This window comes from Poecilia latipinna, unplaced genomic scaffold, assembly GCF_001443285.1.
Source record: "Poecilia latipinna isolate Pla-1442-1.1 unplaced genomic scaffold, P_latipinna-1.0 Scaffold654, whole genome shotgun sequence".
Lineage (NCBI taxonomy): Eukaryota > Metazoa > Chordata > Actinopteri > Cyprinodontiformes > Poeciliidae > Poecilia > Poecilia latipinna.
Genome location: NW_015113270.1, coordinates 251494 through 270059, shown reverse-complemented (window position 1 = coordinate 270059; position 18566 = coordinate 251494). Strand labels below are relative to the sequence as shown.

The 18566-nt window shown below is 41.6% G+C and overlaps 1 protein-coding gene across 1 annotated transcript in view; it reads right to left on the bottom strand.

Moving 5' to 3' along the window:
• Window positions 1–6687: 6687 nt before the first annotated feature.
• The window catches only part of mtmr11 (myotubularin related protein 11), a 34780-nt gene continuing 22901 nt past the window's right edge, over window positions 6688–18566 (bottom strand). The window contains exons 10-17 of the mRNA XM_015043874.1: window positions 17135–17262; window positions 15597–15675; window positions 14603–14673; window positions 13127–13299; window positions 12573–12743; window positions 12278–12496; window positions 10451–10768; window positions 6688–8514 (exon numbers count right to left, since the gene is read on the bottom strand). Coding sequence (XP_014899360.1) covers window positions 8092–8514; window positions 10451–10768; window positions 12278–12496; window positions 12573–12743; window positions 13127–13299; window positions 14603–14673; window positions 15597–15675; window positions 17135–17262 — 1582 coding nt within the window. The 3' untranslated portion in view covers window positions 6688–8091. The remainder of the gene's footprint in view (window positions 8515–10450; window positions 10769–12277; window positions 12497–12572; window positions 12744–13126; window positions 13300–14602; window positions 14674–15596; window positions 15676–17134; window positions 17263–18566) is intronic.

The following is an 18566-nucleotide window of genomic DNA, read 5'->3' as shown; positions in this document are numbered from 1 at the left end:
TCTCTCCTCCTGCTCGCTCCCATCCTGGTTTCAGCGACAAACCAGAATCGAGCAGAGTGGCCGGATGTGTGAAGACGCTTCTTTTCTTTCCCAGCCTGGTTGGTTCAACCAACAAAGAGTCCAGCTCTTATTATTCAGACAAATGAAGAGACTCCAGGCTTCAGCTGCAAATGTTTGGTGATGCAATAAGCGAGGCTCCCCTGGCACGTGTCTGGGCTCGTGCCTGTAATTGGCTCCGTTAGAGATCAAAGAGACCTGATGGAAAAACGGAAAACCTTTTAATTATAAGGAGGTGATGAAGAGGAGCCAGATGTCTTCCTCCGTGACTCCTGACGATCCACTGATGTCTCAGTGAATCGATACCTGCAGCAAAATCACAATATATTTTTTTTCATAGGTTTTTTTGTGACCAAATTGTTTGTAAAAATGGACAAAAATAATATCTATTTTGTTGATTGATTGATTGATTGATTTACATCCCTAATACAAATAAAAATGAATAAAAAATATCCCAGATTTATTTATTTATTTATGTTTTATTACGTTCTTAATAGAAATGTAAAAAAAAAATCAATACTACACCAGAAACGTATACTTATTTTTTTTTCTTTTATGTATTTATTGCTTCTTTTGCATTTATTGAAAATGCACATCTCACTTTGAAAAGCTTTGATCAGATCGGATCTGATTGGACTGCTGCTGGTGATGATGTGTGAGGTCACGACCCGTCAGAGCGCTGATGATGAGGCCGATTTACCTGCAGGACGTGATCAATAATTCATAAAGTAACTTCACCACCTGCACTTCGCGTCTATTCTCTGCTTTATGCTGAATTCTAAGAGCAAGTTTGTTGTTTTCAGTCAGCCTTTCATTCTGGCACACACACACACACACACACACACACACACGCACACACACGTAAAGTGATGTGATGGTTTGTATTCCTCAAAACACATCAGAGGAGAGTTGGATTAGTTCAAAGTTTATTTTATAAGTATATATGGAGAAGTAAAACATGACTTTGGCAAATAATTATTCAGGTTTTTTTCCCTTTGGTTTTTGATGCAGCTGGAAGGATTTTTATTCTTCCTGTTTTACTTTCAGACAGTTGTAGTGATGCATAACCATGGCAACAAGGCCAAAAGTTTTGGGTATCAAGATTTTGCTTGGATTTGGGTTTTGTTGCTGTTTTCAGTCAGCAGTTATTCTGAAGGTCATCTTTGTCTTTCGTTCCTCTTGTTGAACTTTGACCTCTTAGCTTCATGCCATTGCTTTTTGAGATCTTTTAGCCTACGTTGTGTCTATGCAAGTTATTTCTGTAGTTAGCAGAACTCTGGCTGCTGCTGGTGGAAATGAACAAAACCAAATCGCCATTGAAGTTACATTTATTTTTTTATTTTTTCTTTACAAGTAAATAATTGTAAAACAGAACAAACATGTAAACAATTACTTACAGCACACTTCCCTCCCAGCATGCCTAGGTGTGCCCCATGTGGGGTAAAGGAGGGCAGACCATCTGGGTCCCATATGGGCTTGTCCATGTAGGGCCAGAGCCCACATGGGCCCTATGGGCCCTAGATGGTGGTGGCCCACATGGGTTTGTCCATGTGGGCTGTGGCCCTACATGGACAAACCCATGTGGGGCCATCATGGAACCCGCGGACAAACCCTTATGGGACCCATATATCAGCCCTCCTTTCCCCCACATGGGTCCCACTTAGGCATGCTGACTGGGTTATAGTTCTGTTTAATAAAATACTTTGTAACATCTAATCTACAGGTTGGTGACTCATTATCAGCATCTGGGTTCAGTGAAGTTTCATTGTTCTGGTTTATTTTCATGGAGTGATTCTCTGTATTACAGCAGCTTCCTGTTTAGCTGCCCTTTCACGCTCATCGTGTCTCACTTTAATTTCCTGTACAAAGTAACCCAATCAGACCCAGTTTAACAATGAGAGCTTCCGTCAGCTCTTATCTGCAGCTGTGGACGTTGTGATGAAGCAGCAGCTCTTCATCACTCCGCTGCCCAGTGAGGTTTTCACTGAGTCGGAGGTTTTCTGGTCCTTTAAAGGCTCCGACACAGAGAAGAAGAAACGTTTGAGAAACTAACTCGCTTTAAATTTACTTTCAGTTTGTATTTTGTCGCCATCTAGTGGTCAGATTAGAGAAAGCGCTAATAATTGGCTGGAGTCTGTTAGGGATCAGATTTAATCTTTCTCCTGTCTTACTCTTCCGATCCCCATTTAATTCACATTTTATCCGACACTTTATTTATGTTCTGAATATTAATAACTATAGTTACAAATGTTACGTTAGTACACAAATTTCTTTCCCCTTAAATTACTCCAGAATTATTTAGCAAAGCTAAATAAACTGAAGTTTTAAAAAAATTTTATATATTTATTTAATTAAAATTTTTCAGGGATTTTTAGATTCAATTTCAGTGTAATATGTTACACTAAAGAGCCGGGATCAGTTTTAGTTGAAGAAAAAAAATGGTTTGACTAAAATGTGCGCAGCTGTGAAAAATTAGACTAAAATATCTTAAGTTAAAAAAAGAAAAAGAAAAAAAGGCACATGAGGGTCTTTGTGTATTTTATGGACTTCCTGCTGCTCTTTGAGCTCATTGGTAAAAGAGACGCGTGATGCAACTGAAGCACCTCAGTTTTGCCTCCTCCCCCTGCTGTTGCTGAGGAAGAGGAGGAGCAGGAGGAAGAGGAGGAGGAGGAGCAGGAGGAAGAGGAGGAGGAGGAAGACGCCAGAAGAAAGTGTTGAGGCGCCAGAGAGGTCGAGAAAGAAAGCGGCGCTTTGTGTTCCTCTCCTGAAATACCAGCAGATGATGATGAAGATGAGCGCACATCCTCTTCATCCCTGTCAGTGGAAACATTAGGAAGGGGAGGGGGGGCGGATCGGGTCGTTTCCTCCTCAGGAAGTGGGGGCGCCGCCGTGCGTCCTCATTTAAAGAGGCTCGGCGCTGTTTTTGTCCAACATGACGCTCGTCGGAAAGCAGCTCGCTGGATTCTGGATGTTACCATGAGAGCAACCGGCATGGATCTGCTGTGGAGGATCCTCACTGCGCTCAGCTTCGACTGCTTCAAAGACTCATCTTCATCACGGTGAGACCCCCAACCCATCATCATCATCAGTAATCCACCTGATTTTGCCTTTGAATTCGGGCTGAAATGGCCGGAACCATCCAGCTGGCTGCAGCTGGTGGGCGTCTGCTGCTAAAAACAAAACAAAACAAAACAAAACCAGTTTCTGGTCGCTTCCAGTGCTCGCTCATATTTTTAGTCCCAAATATGGATATTCAGCCTCTTGTTCCGTTTTTTAAAGATAATCCTTTATTGCGTAACTCTGTCCACCTCATGCAAAGAGCTTTAAATGACCATATTTCACTGCTTAAAAATAACCATTGAACCGTTTAAATGTCAGCACAGGACGTGGAAAATGATTCACTTCTAAACACTAAGAGGAAATATGGCACCCACTTCTCAGCTGCAGTGACAACAGGTTTCCTAAGTCAGGGGATGCTCTCATTTTCTCCAGCTCTGCATCATGGAGCCACTTTCTGTCCCTAAATTGAATCAAATCTTAAGTTACGGCCTGCATCATGCAGAAATCCAGCCAGAAATATTCACATTTAGCCTTAATCCTGCACAGAAGCAATGACCCAGAATGTTCAGATGTTGTTTCTAACAGGTTGCAGCCTTTCATGGAAGAAACACACAGAAACATCCAGGCCCACACCTAAACGCATATAACTGTCAACAGTCTGTTTACGGTTGTGCAATCTGCCTTTAACTCCACCCAGACTGGCCTCATTTCAGGTCTGACCAGTTAGGTTTTAACCAAATCAACTTGAAGACAAACATGATGGGTCACGTTCAGCACTGGAGAAAAGTCACCATCACCTGCAGGCTAATTCTATGATTCAACGTCCTTTTCTGCAAGACGACATTGACCAAAATGTTAGAGGCATTTAAACATGAGAGAAGACACGTTCAGCTCACTTCAAGGATTCTGTTGGTTACTGATAAAATTTACAACACATCTCATCGTCCAAATGGATTTATTCTGATTTAAAGCAGAGAATCCGTTCTGCACCGGAAATCTTCAAGTAACTCTAAATTTGTATCAAGAAATTAAAAGGTATCATAGTCGTTTCAGCAGCCCACTGTAAAGTTAACTTATGCATCAAAAATCAATTTTTGATCAATCAGAATATCTGATGTCTATTGAAAATGCAGGAACACATTTGCTCCCAGAGTTACCTTGGCTTACATCAAGTGAACCTGTTATTCTGGAAAACTGAGATGGAAAACCTGGTTCTGCTCAGCAGTTTCTGCCTGGTCGTCTCAAACATTTCCAGATGTTTGGTATCAGTGATGAGGCGACATCAGCAGGTGAACTGCTGCATTAAACTCCCATCTCTGTAGATAAATGCAATCGTTACTTAAAGGATGATATATTTAGATATCACTACCTGTAACATACTTCCTAATTTATCTCTAGTAATGTCCTTAAAGACGTACGTCTGAGACTTCAACAACTCATCCTTGATATTACGACTGTAAAGGACTGAAGCACAGAAACGTAGAGCTGTGTGTGATAACAGCTTTGGGGAGTCTGTGCAAAATTTTTCCATTTTAAATTGTGAGCATTTAGTTACATGAGACATTAAATATGATGACACTGTAAACGGATGATTTGAAGTTTGTTTTTATATTAATGTGGCAGGAACAACACACATTAACTAACATTGCTGCAAATGTGCCAGAATTTTCCTTCTGGCTTTTTCATCCGTTATTATTGGATCAATTTAAAATTTGTTTTGCTGAAAAGAAACAAAAGGTTATAAAAACTCAGGAAAGTTAAAGTGAACTTAACTCTACATATTTGGTCAAATATAAGCAACACAAAACAATCTACAATACAATTATTGTAAAAATTACAGAATGCCATTAAAATAAATTTAATGCATCAAGATGGCAAAACACAAGTGGTCGCATGGTAAGATTAGGAGAGCGTTCCTATTATTCAAGATGATAAATTTGATGTTATGAACTAGTTTCTTTTTTTTAATAGACAATATGTGTTAAGAGCTCTGATTGGCTGGGGGATCAGAGTTTCTTCTTGATGTAGAATAATAGCGGTCCAATAACAGAGCCTAGAGGAACCCCACATAACCCAGGTTAATGGCTAAGGGAAACAAAATACTATTTTATCTAAATAAGATTTAAACGTTTTGTGGAAAAATAGAATGAAAGAATGTTGCAACAAAGTTGGAAAAATAAATGGAGGCCATCATTCAGTCAGTCGGGGTAAAGGAACAAAACAAATGTATAGATGGGTTTGGGAATCAAGCATTTGTGAGGTTTTTATGATATTTTTATCCACTGCATAGCCATTTAATACCTTAAAAACGCATCATAAAATCCTGAAAAGGACCCAAAATGAGCAGGAAACCATAATAATGTAAAGATTTCATCTCACTTCCAGCTAAATGAATTCCAGGCCCACATTGATTTTCATAATCTGTTAACAGAAAACATTTTACCTCACATTGACTCCCAGCTGGAATAAACCAGCTCTGAAACCATCACATTTAAGTACAAAGATGAAATTTTAGGTTAAGTGATGGTAACTGGGTTATTCAGGCCTAAAACCTCAAGACTTTAAAACAAAAAAAATATTTTAAATGATAACAGTCCATAATAACCTTCAAAAAGCTGGTTCTTATGTTCTGAGAAAACGGCTGAATTAAACTTTAACTGTTGATCATTTATATCAGCAGGCCATCTGAAGTGAGATCGTTATGGGACTGAGGATACATCCCTGAGGGACTCCATGAATGAGTGTTAATCCCGTCTCTCCCCAGGTCTCCTGCTAAGCTCAGCTCCAGCCAGGCTGGCAGCTTGGAGAGCAGCTCCCTGACAGGCTCCCTGTCGCTGGGGCCCGACCTGCCGCACTGTCAGTGCTGCATCACCTACGAGGTGCGGCTCAAGCGCCTCTCGTGCGGACACCTCTACTGCAGCCCCTGCTGCGACCAGATCGTCAACATGGCCTTTGAGGACATCGAGGGTCTGTCCGAGTACCCCTGCCCAATGTGCAAGTCCATCCGGCAGCTGGGCGGCCTGGCCCCGTCCTCCTCTGGGTACTTCTACGGGCCCTGCGGGATCCTGCAGGAGCCGAGCACCGGGTGTCAGTGGGGGTGAAAGTCTTTCCTCACATGCTGGACTTCAGATTTCCTCAGCTCTGAATGCACTGCCTCTGCCATTAAGCTCACTTTGGACTAAAGTTAGTCATTCCACATTATGTTGTCTGTCTTGTTTTTTTTATGGTAACCTGCTGAAACGACTGAGAATGCTCAGTAAGTACCAGGATGCATTTCCAGAGACGGGTGGAAAGATCAGCACAATGAAAGTGGAAGAACACGTTCATTTCATCCCAAAGTGTTCAACGAAACGCCTTGTGAGTCGTTCCTGGAGACGTCACAGGAGCTGAAGTGGATGTTTACTGTCAGTATTCACCTTTTTCATTTGCACATGAACTCTTAAAGCGGTTTTATCCTGCGTGTCGGTTTTTAATCCTGATTTTACTGTAAAGGCGCCATGCTACTTTAAAGTGTTCCAGATCATTTTGTACGTATTTATTTTGTTAAAAAATAAAGTTCGTGAGCCTGTGTACGACAACGTGTTTATTCGGGGAAATTCATGTTTTCATGAGCAGAAATGAGAAACACTTTGTTCATCACAAGCAAAACATGCTGGTACAAAAAACCAAAAATAATATTTACATCTGGCAAATTTTAAACAACGTCCGTACCAAAAACTTTAAATAACAGATGAAAACAGCAGCAGGGGTGAAACTTTCCATGACAGGAGCAACGTGTTTCTAGGGAAGACGAACAGGTTGGCAAGCTGAGTGCTTCTGTGTTGAATATTTACAGTAATTAACTGAGGTACCGTCCGGCAGGAGATCAGGACTGATGGCTGTTATCCTGCTTACAAATTAAGGAACTTTTTTTTTTTTGTTATTAGTGGAACGTTTCCGACTTCAAATTGAAACAAGCAGAAAAATTAAAATGTAAACAAAGCTTCCCTTTGCTCCCAATACTGGCCTCCTATTAGAAAAACACTAACCTGATCAGAAATGACTCCTTTCCACATGTTACAACTAGAATTGCGAATTAACACTCAGAACTATATAACCAACATCTTTTAGTATGAAGTTCCATAATTTTCCAGACAAATTTACAAGATTAGCCTCCAAATACTTGTGCAATCATCTAGTTTTATCTGGATGAGCGAGGCAGCTGACTCAGATGTCTTAAAGGGATATTTCACTGCTTTTTTTACCATCTGATGTAATGTTGATGTATGAAACCTAGAATGAACCAGGTTGGAACTCAAAACCAGAAAATACTTGCAAAAAATAGCAGTAAAGTGATCAAGATGAATTGTGGCAAATGAAAGATAAAGGACGCAATTTAAATATAAAAATTCAGACTTCAGTTTTAGAAAAACGAAAAAGTTCTGGAGGCAGATTTCTACAACATGATGCGACAAGAGAAGCTAAATCGGACTCTTCTGGCTGTGAGACGGTCCGAGCTGTGCCTGCAGACACATTTAATACTGTGGAGTGAAAGTAGGCCCCGTTGCTGCAGCGGCGGAGGGATACGAGACCAAAAATAGATCTCATGTCCTAAATTCCTCATTGAAGCCGGAGGTTGAAGCACCGGCGGCTTTCAGAAACCGTCGACAGAAACAAATCTGTTTGCATATTGAGTAATCACACAGCGTAGAGGTTGACAGTACTGAACAGGTCCGGTCCGGTCCAGCAGCCTCCCAGTTCATCTGAGCAGTGTGGGAACAGAACCGAGTCACTTTGAAGATAAACCGCCGGCCGTTCCTCGGCTTCCTTTCTTGGTCTTTTTTTGCATTTCTGTTGAGTCTGATTTCATTTTAAAGAAAAAGTAGAAAATGGATGTTTGTCTGTACAGCACAGAGCAGAGTTCTTCTTCCAGGCCCGTTGTCACCCATAATGGGACCACATGGGCCTCATACTGGTTTCACAGGGTCCTGGACCTCAGGAAGTGAGCGACGAGCCGTTGCTTTTAGGCAGCTTGGTGGCGCCGGGCGGCGGATGGTAGCGAGGGTCCGACCGCGTTTCTGCTACCGCCGAGTGTCCGAACAGGAAGGAGTGTTTGGGGCCGTCCCTGGTGGGCCTGGGGGGCGGCGCTGAGGCGGAGGGGGGGCCCCTGGAGGTGTGCTGGTTGGTGGAGGTAGGCGGGGGGGTGGATTTGGGCCGGAGCGCCGAGTAAAGGAAGGTGCTGTTGTTGGTGCTCTGGTTCAGGTTGGTGTCGGGTCGCCGGGGGTCGGAGGTCATGGTGAGCGAGTCGGGAGCAGCGCGGGGGGAGAGCTGGGTCAGCTGGTCCCGGAGCTGCTGCACCTCCTGGGCCAGACGGTCCACCGGGTGGGGCCGGTTGGCCGACACCGGGTGGGAGAAGGCCTGAGAACAGAGAGAGGGTCAGTTCGTCCCGATACCCCGAAATAAAACCAATTTATTACAGGATCTGTAATAAACTAATAGCATTTTAATCGAAAACCATACATTGATAACATTTTCAATTCAAAAACACATTTTGCAGCTAAATTACAGATATGTGAGCTCAACAGCAAAGATATTTACTGTTTTTAATTTGTTTTTTAAATTATTCAACCATCAGATTGGTGCAAAGTTCAGTTTTCCTGTGAACCGCTGATCATTCATGGAACTTTATTATAAATGAACTGTGGACACTGACGTTAGCATTGGGGTCGTCTGTCCTGCTGCTATTTTAGGCTGCAAAAGCTTTGCCGTTAAGCTAGCTCCTTTTAGCTTTCCCAGCACCCATCAGATCATTTTCTGAAGCAGACATTAACCCCCAGAGGGCTCAGAGAAGCAGCTTTGTTCATCGCTGCTATTAGCAGATGTAGCTTGTGTGTCAGATTTATGTGTGCACCAGAAACGTGAATAAAAAGGTTCCAGCATAGAACTGAATACTAATGCACATCATATTTTAGATTATTACGTGTAATTTGTTCCTCCTTTTGACATTTATGCTCTGCTTGTTGTTGGTTTGACACAAAAAAATGGGATAAAACACTGAGATTGGTTTGATTCTGCAAAGAACAGCAACAAAAATAATCTGCATTAAATCCAGGGTGAAAAAACTAAAATATTAGTTTAGATTAAGATCACTGAGGAGCTCCAATAGTCGATTCACTGCAGAGATCTGAGTTTATCATTTCAGGCCTGAAACGGCTGCTTTAAATTCTTCACCCTCACCACACAGGCCATATTAATTACCACGGCTCCCATATTTATTTAGAAATGCTGCATGCATCAGTGCAGCTGGATAAAAATAACAGTGTGTAGCACCAGCAGACAGTCAGAGCAGCTTTTCACACCCACCAGGCTTTTTTCATTGCAAACCCAACAAAGACAATGACTGATTTCACCCTGATAAAGGAAAACGTCAGACGCCTGCAGCATTAGCAGATTACATTATTAGCTTCTCTTGCTAATTATTAGTAAGCAGTTCAGGAGCATCGTGGTTCGGTTTGCTCCAATCAAGACAAATAAAAAAATTTTTAAAATTTGGTTGGCAATAAACAAAGAACCTTTGAAAATTTATGAAATTTATTTTATCTTATAGAGCTCAACCTCTAAAAAAGTGAAAAGTTCCTTTTCTTTTTTATCTCTGTGAGATTTAAATATAAAAATTATTTTACTCAGACTGAAAACAGAACTTTACAGGTTCTAGGGAAAAAATTTCTGTTCAGAAAGAAAAACGAAACAAACAAAAAGGAAGTCATGGATTTTATGGATTTAATGGATAAATGAGAATGATTTTCAAATCTCTTCATTTTCAAAATCACTTCTTTTGTAAAAAAAAATCCTGTTGCATATTTTTATGTTTTTGAATCAGAGCTAAAGGTGCTAGACCAGAGTTTAGACGTTTCCAGGCTTTACCTCCTTTTCAGTGGATTAGCTGGGAGTTTTCAGAGTGATGTTATTAAACCACTTCATCCTGTGAATCATCCAGAACCTAAACTTAACACACACAGACCATTCAGTCTATTTGTGTCACTGATGATGTGTGTTCCTCTCATAACTTCAGGAAAATCTATAAAAGGCTCCAAAACGTTTCATAATCACTTCCTGTAACATGAAGTGGATCCCTCTGCAGTTTAATAGCTTCCCTCTGCAGCTTGTGTGCAGTAGGCGACGGCATCCGCCCACATGGCCCTGGACTATTCTTATCATCGCCATGGAAACGGCGTTAGACGCACCACGAAGCCTCCGCTCTGCTCTGGGAGCTACTGACCAGCAGGTCCGACTGATCTGCATTTCTAAGAGGCGACGTCATCTGCTGGATTCCTCACAGAGTCCTGCCACGTACCTGAGCGTGCAGCGCCCCCCGCAGGTAGCACTCCCTCCACAGGCTCATGCAGGGACCCATCAGGAGGGGCAGCAGCGGCTCGTACGGATCCAGGGGCCCCTTGGACCCTGAGGCGGTGGCCGTGTTCTGGGGCAGCTCAGTCAGGGCCCACGCCTTCAGCAGCCGCTCCAGGCCAGGCACGTTCTCACAGGACAGCGCCCTCCGGTGGCTCTTTCTGTAGGCGCCCGAGCCGCCACTGCGCCAGGGCGGCAGGTTGGCGGGGCAGGTGAAGGCGCCGCGGGAGAGCAGGAACACGGAGCCGGGGCCGGCGTCGGCCAGCTGGAGGGCCGCGACACAAACACACAGGAAAGATCAAAGATTTAACAGAGAAGAGCAACAGCAGCAGCAACTCTGAGCAGGACAACATAAAAACTTTACATTTTCAACTTCAAGGTCATTGTTAAAAACAGATAAACACATATTTATAAAAATGTACATGAGATTACAGCCAGAGGGCTAATTTCCATCTCTAGTCCCTTTGTTAGGTTGATGTTAAAGCACAATAATAAACACATAATAAAAAAACATACACAGTGATACATAATACATTAACTGCTATATATCTTTGCAGATACTACCCATGATGCATTCTGCTTCATTCTTTTTTTCTGGTGATGTTTAATAGTCTAATCTTAGAAAATGACATTAATTTAATCAAATCAAAACAATATTTCATTCCATCCAGATTACTAATCTTCCATCAACTACATGTCACACATAAAAAAGCAATATTTTTTATTTCTCCTTTTTTAGTTTATTGTCCATTCTGCTCCTCAGATTCAGATCTTTATTCATGTCCAAATGGGCTCATAATTTTAAAGTCAGTCACAATAAAAAACAATAAAATAACTGTAATTAATAATTAATCAGAGGTTATGGCACTAAATTCTCCTGCTTCAACCAGAGGAGGTTAAAAGCACAAAACCTGTCGATCAAAATCATTCAGATGGTGGTAAGAAAAGTGAACAATAAATAAACCAACAAATTTATCCTACTTAAAAAAATATACTGTTGTTGAAGAGTTGCTGATAAGTAGTTACTCTGCCACTTGCCAGGAGTTTTGATCCTGGTTGAATGAATAAAGGTTGATATAAATCCAAGGTCCATTTTATAAACAGTTAATGTGTCTCAGTGAAAATCGATGCTGTGGAGCTCAGCTGCAGCTCGGTGAAGCACAGTGCTTGTTTTACATCCACCACTAGAGGGAGCAGTGGTCTCAAGAACAGGATGTGCTGCTGCCAACAGCTGGGGCTGGGAATTTATCATAACATTAATTTATCATGATGAAATTCTTATCAATGAGAACAATTTTGATTTGTCGCCGTCATGATAAATTCCAAATTATTATGTTTAAAAAAAATAAAAATTGTCTGGATTGTTACTTTTACCGTTTTTTTTTTTTTATATTTTCTCACCCATAGATTAAAAAAATATCAATAATTTGAAAATATGATTAAATGCAGTTACTGTGTGAAGCGTAGGGGTGTAAAATGTTTGGGTTTTTTATTATAGTTTAGTTTTCATTAGTTATTGTAGATTTTGTTTAGTTCAAAAGGCTGTACTATAATAACCTTGATGCGTGTCGTGACACAAATCACATTTCTTTCTTTGCCTGGTGTCCTAAAGAAGAGCTTTATAGATGGGAATGTTTCTCTAGAGCAGGATTTGTGTTTGCTGTGTCATGTAGTCATAGTTATAAAGTTACCTAAAAAACTAGTTTTGCTGTTTTTATTGTTATCACAACAATATAGCAGCTCTGGTTCAGGTGTTGGTGCTCAGAGCATTTACCCTGTGTGTGTCCAGGTTGGTGTTGAGGTTTCCGTTCTGCAGCAGCTGGAGCGGCGGCATCGGGGCGACGGGTTGGACGAAGCCGTCCCGCCTCTCCCGACTGTACTGCAGGGCCCAGTCCCAAACCGGAGGCAGCGGTGGGTCCGACGTGTCAGAGGAAGAGTCCGGACCCAGCATGTCCCTCCAGCCGTTAACAGGCGTGTACAACTGGCCGACATTCTGCCAAGAGTTAAAAAAAAGAGTCAGAAACGTAGTTCTGGGCAGAATGGAGGAGTTTGTCCCACGTGTTCAGTACCTGGGAGCGTTTGCATCTCTCCCGCTGGCAGTTTGACAGGAAGGTGGAGAAGAGCGGCAGGTGGACGCCGTCGTGCAGGGCCAACAGGAAGTCATCTGTCAGCTGGAAACGGGACGGGAACTGGAACCACAGGTGCCAGACGCAGTCCAGAAAGAGCAGGAAGACCGGAGACTGCAGGACAGGGAGAGGATCAGGGTGCGTTCACACCAGGCCCGTTTAGTCTGCTTTAATACAAATCTGGTTCGCTTCGTTTTCTGTGAATCAAACTCTGATGTGGACCAAAACAGTGTCTTCTTCAGAGGTTTTTGAGTCATTTCCTTCAGTAGTTCTTGGAGCAGCGCCCCCGCAGGCGAGGGGCGTGAACAGGTTTTTTAAAGGGTTTGCTGTCTGAACGAGAACAGCAGGATCTGAAAATCTAACAAATATTACAATTTTGGTTCCCAATCAAACTGAGTGGATCGGACTAAGACGCCATAAGAGGAGAGGGAATATGGAGAGCTGAGGTTATGTTGGACATTCTGATCTCTAACTTGCTTTCAGTTTTGGAGCCTCACCTCCTCCTTGTCGCTCTCTCGGTGGTAGTTGATGCGGCTGTAGAAGCGGTGGCCGGCCATCACCCACTCCTTCTGCACCAGGCCCTGGAAGCCATGCTGGGTCCGATAGTGGGGGTCGCACATCACCTGGACCAGGCTGGACACCACGCAGCTCATGTCCCGGTCCTCCACCTCTGGTTTGAAACACAGCACGCATAAAGGTTTAGCTTAAAGCCAGTTTCTCCAAAAAGGAGCATTAGAGGAACAAACACCAGAGGGGGAAAACGGCTGATCACAGGTCTGCAGGATGACAAACTGCGTCTGTGTCACAGGGTGTTTTTGTTCTGCCACAGCAGATGGTGAGAAATGAGCAAACATGTTTGTCTAACGAGTTCCAACATGATCTCACAAAGCCGTAATGGTCACTCTACGTCTTCATTTTCAAAGCATGTGAAGTGCAAGCAGTGATCAAAAGCAGAGAAGAAAAAACCTCCAGAGATGCAAAAAAATGCTCCAAGGACAGATACATGCCAACTCTGTCATCAGCTGACAACTCTGATCACTTTGGATTATAATGAAACACAAACAAAACCTTCTAAGAAGAACTTTCAATTAAATGGCTCTGGTTGGTTTGATGCAGATCCAGGTTTTAGGAAATGTTGATTTGAGGCAGTCCTCTTCTTTTATCGTTTAATCCATTTTGAGAAATGCATCAGTTCAGTAAAACAGCCCCGCATCATGATGTAGCCACCACCGTGCTCAACAGCTAACACAGTGTTTTCAGAGCGTCTATCCATGTAAATGCACTTCTCTCCATTCTGACCAAGCAGCTCAGTGTTTGTAAAGTCTGTGAATCTAAATTCAGACTGCAGCTAACAATTATTCTACTAATTGATTATTCTGTCGATTAATCGGATAAAATAAATTGGCACAGTCTACTGATATTTCATTTAACTACTTAAACTTATTTTATGAAATACAAATAAATAATTAAGTCCCTTTTAAAACAGTAATAAAAAATGTTATTGCCTAAAATGCAGTAACAGCATTCCTTTAGTGAACGCTTGATTATTTCTAGCAAAGGAAGCATCAGCAGCTAAAACAATAATTCTCACATCAACGCGTGAAAAATGATTTTGATTAACAGCAGAAGGTGATTAAACAAGAGATTTTTTATTTGAACCAGTGAAGCTGAAATTAAATTAACTCTGATAGGTTTAGAGTCTCCTTCAGAAGCTAAACTAAGTCACATCACATGATAAAGTCTGCAGTAAGACGCCGTGGTGTGGATTTACCTGTCAGGTGAAGCAGCGGTCGCTGCGTATCTTTTGTTTGGAGGCTTTTAACTGTGCATGTAGGTCCAGTGGAGTGTGGTTGTTCCTGCTAACGCGCTACTTCACTCTGAGCCCTAATGTGGCTTTAATGAGGAGGACTGACGTGAATAATGAATGGATGGACTGAATGATGTGAGCCAGGGTCCGGCGTCATGTGACTCACCCTGCAGAGCCACAGTCAGGTGACCGCTGCGCAGCAAACAGGAAACCTCTGACGCCTTCCTCAGACACGACCTGGACACACACACACACGCGCACACACACACACACACACACACAGAGAAAGGTGAAGGAACGACATTCCCCAGAGTGTTTATGTTGGAGTAAAAAGGAAATATTTGCAGTTTTGAGTGAAACGATGCTGACTGAGCAGCTACTCTCTCTGAGGATCCTGGAGGATTTCTGTCTGGTTCTGCTTCTCTAAGAAGCGAAAACCGAACCCTGGAGCCGTTCAGTTGGCAGGAAATATTCAGCCTCTGGTTCTGCTGGTCTGAACGTAAACCTCAACCGAAACAACCAAAAAGACTAAATCTGTGCTTTTTTTTATAAATAATAATAATAATAGAGAGGCTGCCTCATATCTCTCATCCATATGTTCCAGTCAGTAGTTACATATAGTTAAATATTATTTTCCCAAAATGTAATGGCAGCGATAAGATGCAGCAGCAGACTTTAAGAGGAGAAGAAGGAAGGAAAGAAAGAAAAAAAGAAATATTACCAGAAGGAAGGAGAGAAGAAAGACTGAAGGAAGGGCAGATGGAAGAAGGAAATATTGACAAAAGGAAGGAAGGACGGAAAGAAGGAAGGAAGAAATGGACAGGTGAAAGGAGAACTAGAAAGAAAAAACATTTTGATCAATGAAAAGGAGGAAAAAAGGGAGAAGGAAGAAAAGAGGGAAGACAGGATGAAAGGATGAAAGGAAGGAAGCTTAGAGGTCTGGAAGTGAATCTAAAAGTTTGGTTTTCCTTCCAGGAGAAAAACATCCAAATATCTTCACAGTGTTGCAGGTGAGTTGAACGTCTGGAAGATTAACTGCTGTCATGCTGCATGCCTGGTGCATTATGGGAGCTGTAGGTTTTTTAACATTATGACACCCAAACAAGCAAAAAGCTTCTGGAAGCTGAATGTGTGAGAAACTGCAGACTGTGAGGTTTTACCTGATGTAGTCCAGCCAGTGTGTTCCCTCCAGCGTGGATAACCATTTATCATCAGGCACCGACACAGACGAGGAGATATCTGAAACCCAAACATGACCTCAGAACCCAGAAACTACACACACACGAAAACATTCAGATCTGATCCCATTTCATCAACAGGTATATGAGGAATAAAACCCACATGACGCTGAGCCAATCAGAGCATCTAGTTTCATTATGAAGGACTAAATCCTCCCGGTAACCGACTGAATTCATGTGTGGGTGTTTTTTTCCACAGCAGAGAGCTCTGCGCTGTGAAACAAGACAAAACACGGAGCTGATAAATGTGTGAGCTGCGATAAAGAGCGACCTTCACACACCGTTTCTGTGAGAGTACGGATGGCAGTTGAGCATGTGAAGCTGAGGTGGAACATGCTGCTGGGCTCTTTGTTACTCTGTCACCTTGTGAACTCAAATCTAACAGCTGTACGAAGGGTTGAAGGTCATACAGACCATTTTGCACTTTTGCACCAGATAAATTCAATCATCTTTCTGCCTTAAACCATTTTTTCCTTTCATACTGTTCTTGGGGGCGTTTTATATGTACTTTAACAACGATTACTTTCTAAAATGTGCTCCTAATCTGCTGCAGGAAGATAAGATTACTGTATATGACTCCAATAAATCATATCTGCTAAAGAAGGTAAAGGGAAAGGTCTATTTGACTTTATTTTCTGGTATCTGGATGAACTTTTCGGGATAACGTAATTTGCATAACTGGAAATTTGTTTCAGAAATGCAAATTAAAGCGATATTCAAACGGTTTTTTCTTAACTTAATAAAGTTACTTCCAATAACGTCATTAGCAATGTACCGCTAACTAACAGGTTAGCTGCGCTAACCCTATAGAGCTAACCATAGACAGTTTCACCAACAGTGAAGTGATGTACCAACATGGTATTAAGCAGAAGCTAATGCTAACACAGAACTAACTTTCAATATATTGTTACTCGCTGTGTATGAACGCCAACATGTGGTAGAACATAGTTCAACAAGCTAATGACACCCACCTGTTCGGTTTGAATCACAGAAGTGAACTCGTGTAGTTTGTGTAGAATTTATTTTACTCTTTTACATTAAAATAAACCAAAAAAACTTAGATTTATGTTGTAAATATAACTGAGGAACCTTCTAGTTTTATCAGTTTTATGGAAATCGTCCTGAAATGTAAGAGCTTTGGAAAATAGATTCACTTCCATCACACAGATTTATGGCAGATATGAACACTTGGTTTTCTGCGCCATCTGAACACATGTTGGTTCAGGTGTAACATGTATTTAATACCTTATGGGGACAACTTTCCTGACACATATTACGTTGTGGGGACAAATGGTGTTTTTGGCTTATGGGTCAGGTTTAGGACTAAGGTGTGAATTGAGTTCTGATGCTGTAGAAATGAATGTAGATCAATGGAAAGTCACCACAAAGATGGCGTGTGTGTGGATGTGAGTGTGTGTGTGTGTGTGTGTGTGGATGTGAGTGTGTGTGTCTGAGCCCACCTCCCAGACAAAGGGCCCGCAGGCGGCTGTGGGCCAGCTGGATGTCGGCGGGTGACGGCAGCTCGTCGCCCAGCTCCACCACCACGCACAGAGACGACTGACAGCCAAACAGAACCATCTCCAGGTTCCTGCAGAGCACAACGCCACACCGGGTTACTTTACAACCAGCTCACCTTTGGTGTGTTACAAGAGAAATAAAGAAAGTACACCCTCTGTAAATTCTAAGATTTTAGACATAATGAACATAAATGTTAAAGTTAGTGACAGGACAGAAGAAAAAGCTTAAGTATTGGAGGAGAAAATTTCTTTTTATAAAAGTAAGTTTAAGTTTCCTCAAATCTGAGGTCAGCTGACAACGACACCAAACATGGCAGAATCCTTGAAAAAAAAAATAAATCAATGACCTAAATTTGACCGAAAAGCTGGGCAGAAACTAATATCTGGAAACGTTGCTGACCTGAAGCAATGCCAGATTGAACATTAGGGCCAAAATACCAGCAAAATGACGAGAAAAGCTCAACGTCACACAGAAGAAGGCTAATCAGAGCTATCGTGGGTTAAAGTGGTTCTGCAATCATGAGGTGGACTCAGTTTTTTGTCACCTGGCTTATAAGTAATGATTTTTTAAAATTCTGTATAATTTCTTCTTCTGTGGTGTCTCCAGTCACAGCAGGAAGTTGTTCATAAATAGGGAAGTAAGAAGTGCGCGTCAAAACTAGATTCTGCTGCTGTGACTCTAAGCAGCTTTTAATCTGCAGCTTTAATAAGTAGCTTGTGGCTTTCAGCTGTTCCAATGTGTTTCCTGTTCAGGGAGCGATAAAACTTATCTGAGCTTCTTCTCAACACAGTGACAAAAATAAACTCCAGCTGCAGAGTAAAAAGACGACAGTCAGCAGTAAACCTGCACAGCACAACCGACAGAAAGGAAGATAGAGATCAGCTAAAAGACTTTAAAAAAACTAAATTAAAGAAGCTGTAATCTGTGGTGAGGCGATTTTCCATTTCATTTTCATGTTTGACAGTATCATCAGTAGATAAAGCAACGTCTACCATTTTAAATATTGTTGTGTAATAAGTTATAAAAAGTTGATAGCTTTTAGCAAAAGGAACGTGGTTGTTACAGACAATTCAAATTATCAGATATTTATTTGATTTGATAGCTTATTTAGCTGAAATAAAAGCTTGTGCTTTGATTTAAATGGTTGCTCAGAACATAAACACTCATCTTAACTGAATGAATTGGTTTCCTGGAGGCTAAACAGCCATTTTTAGACTTTTAATACACATAAAAAACAGGTGATCCAGCTTAAAAAGAATTGTGTTCATTTGTTTCAACTAATCAAATTAAGTTTATCCAAGTAAATATACTAAGTTTATTGTCATGTTAAACAATCGTAAATAAAGTGAGCTGGACAACCTTAATTTGATTACT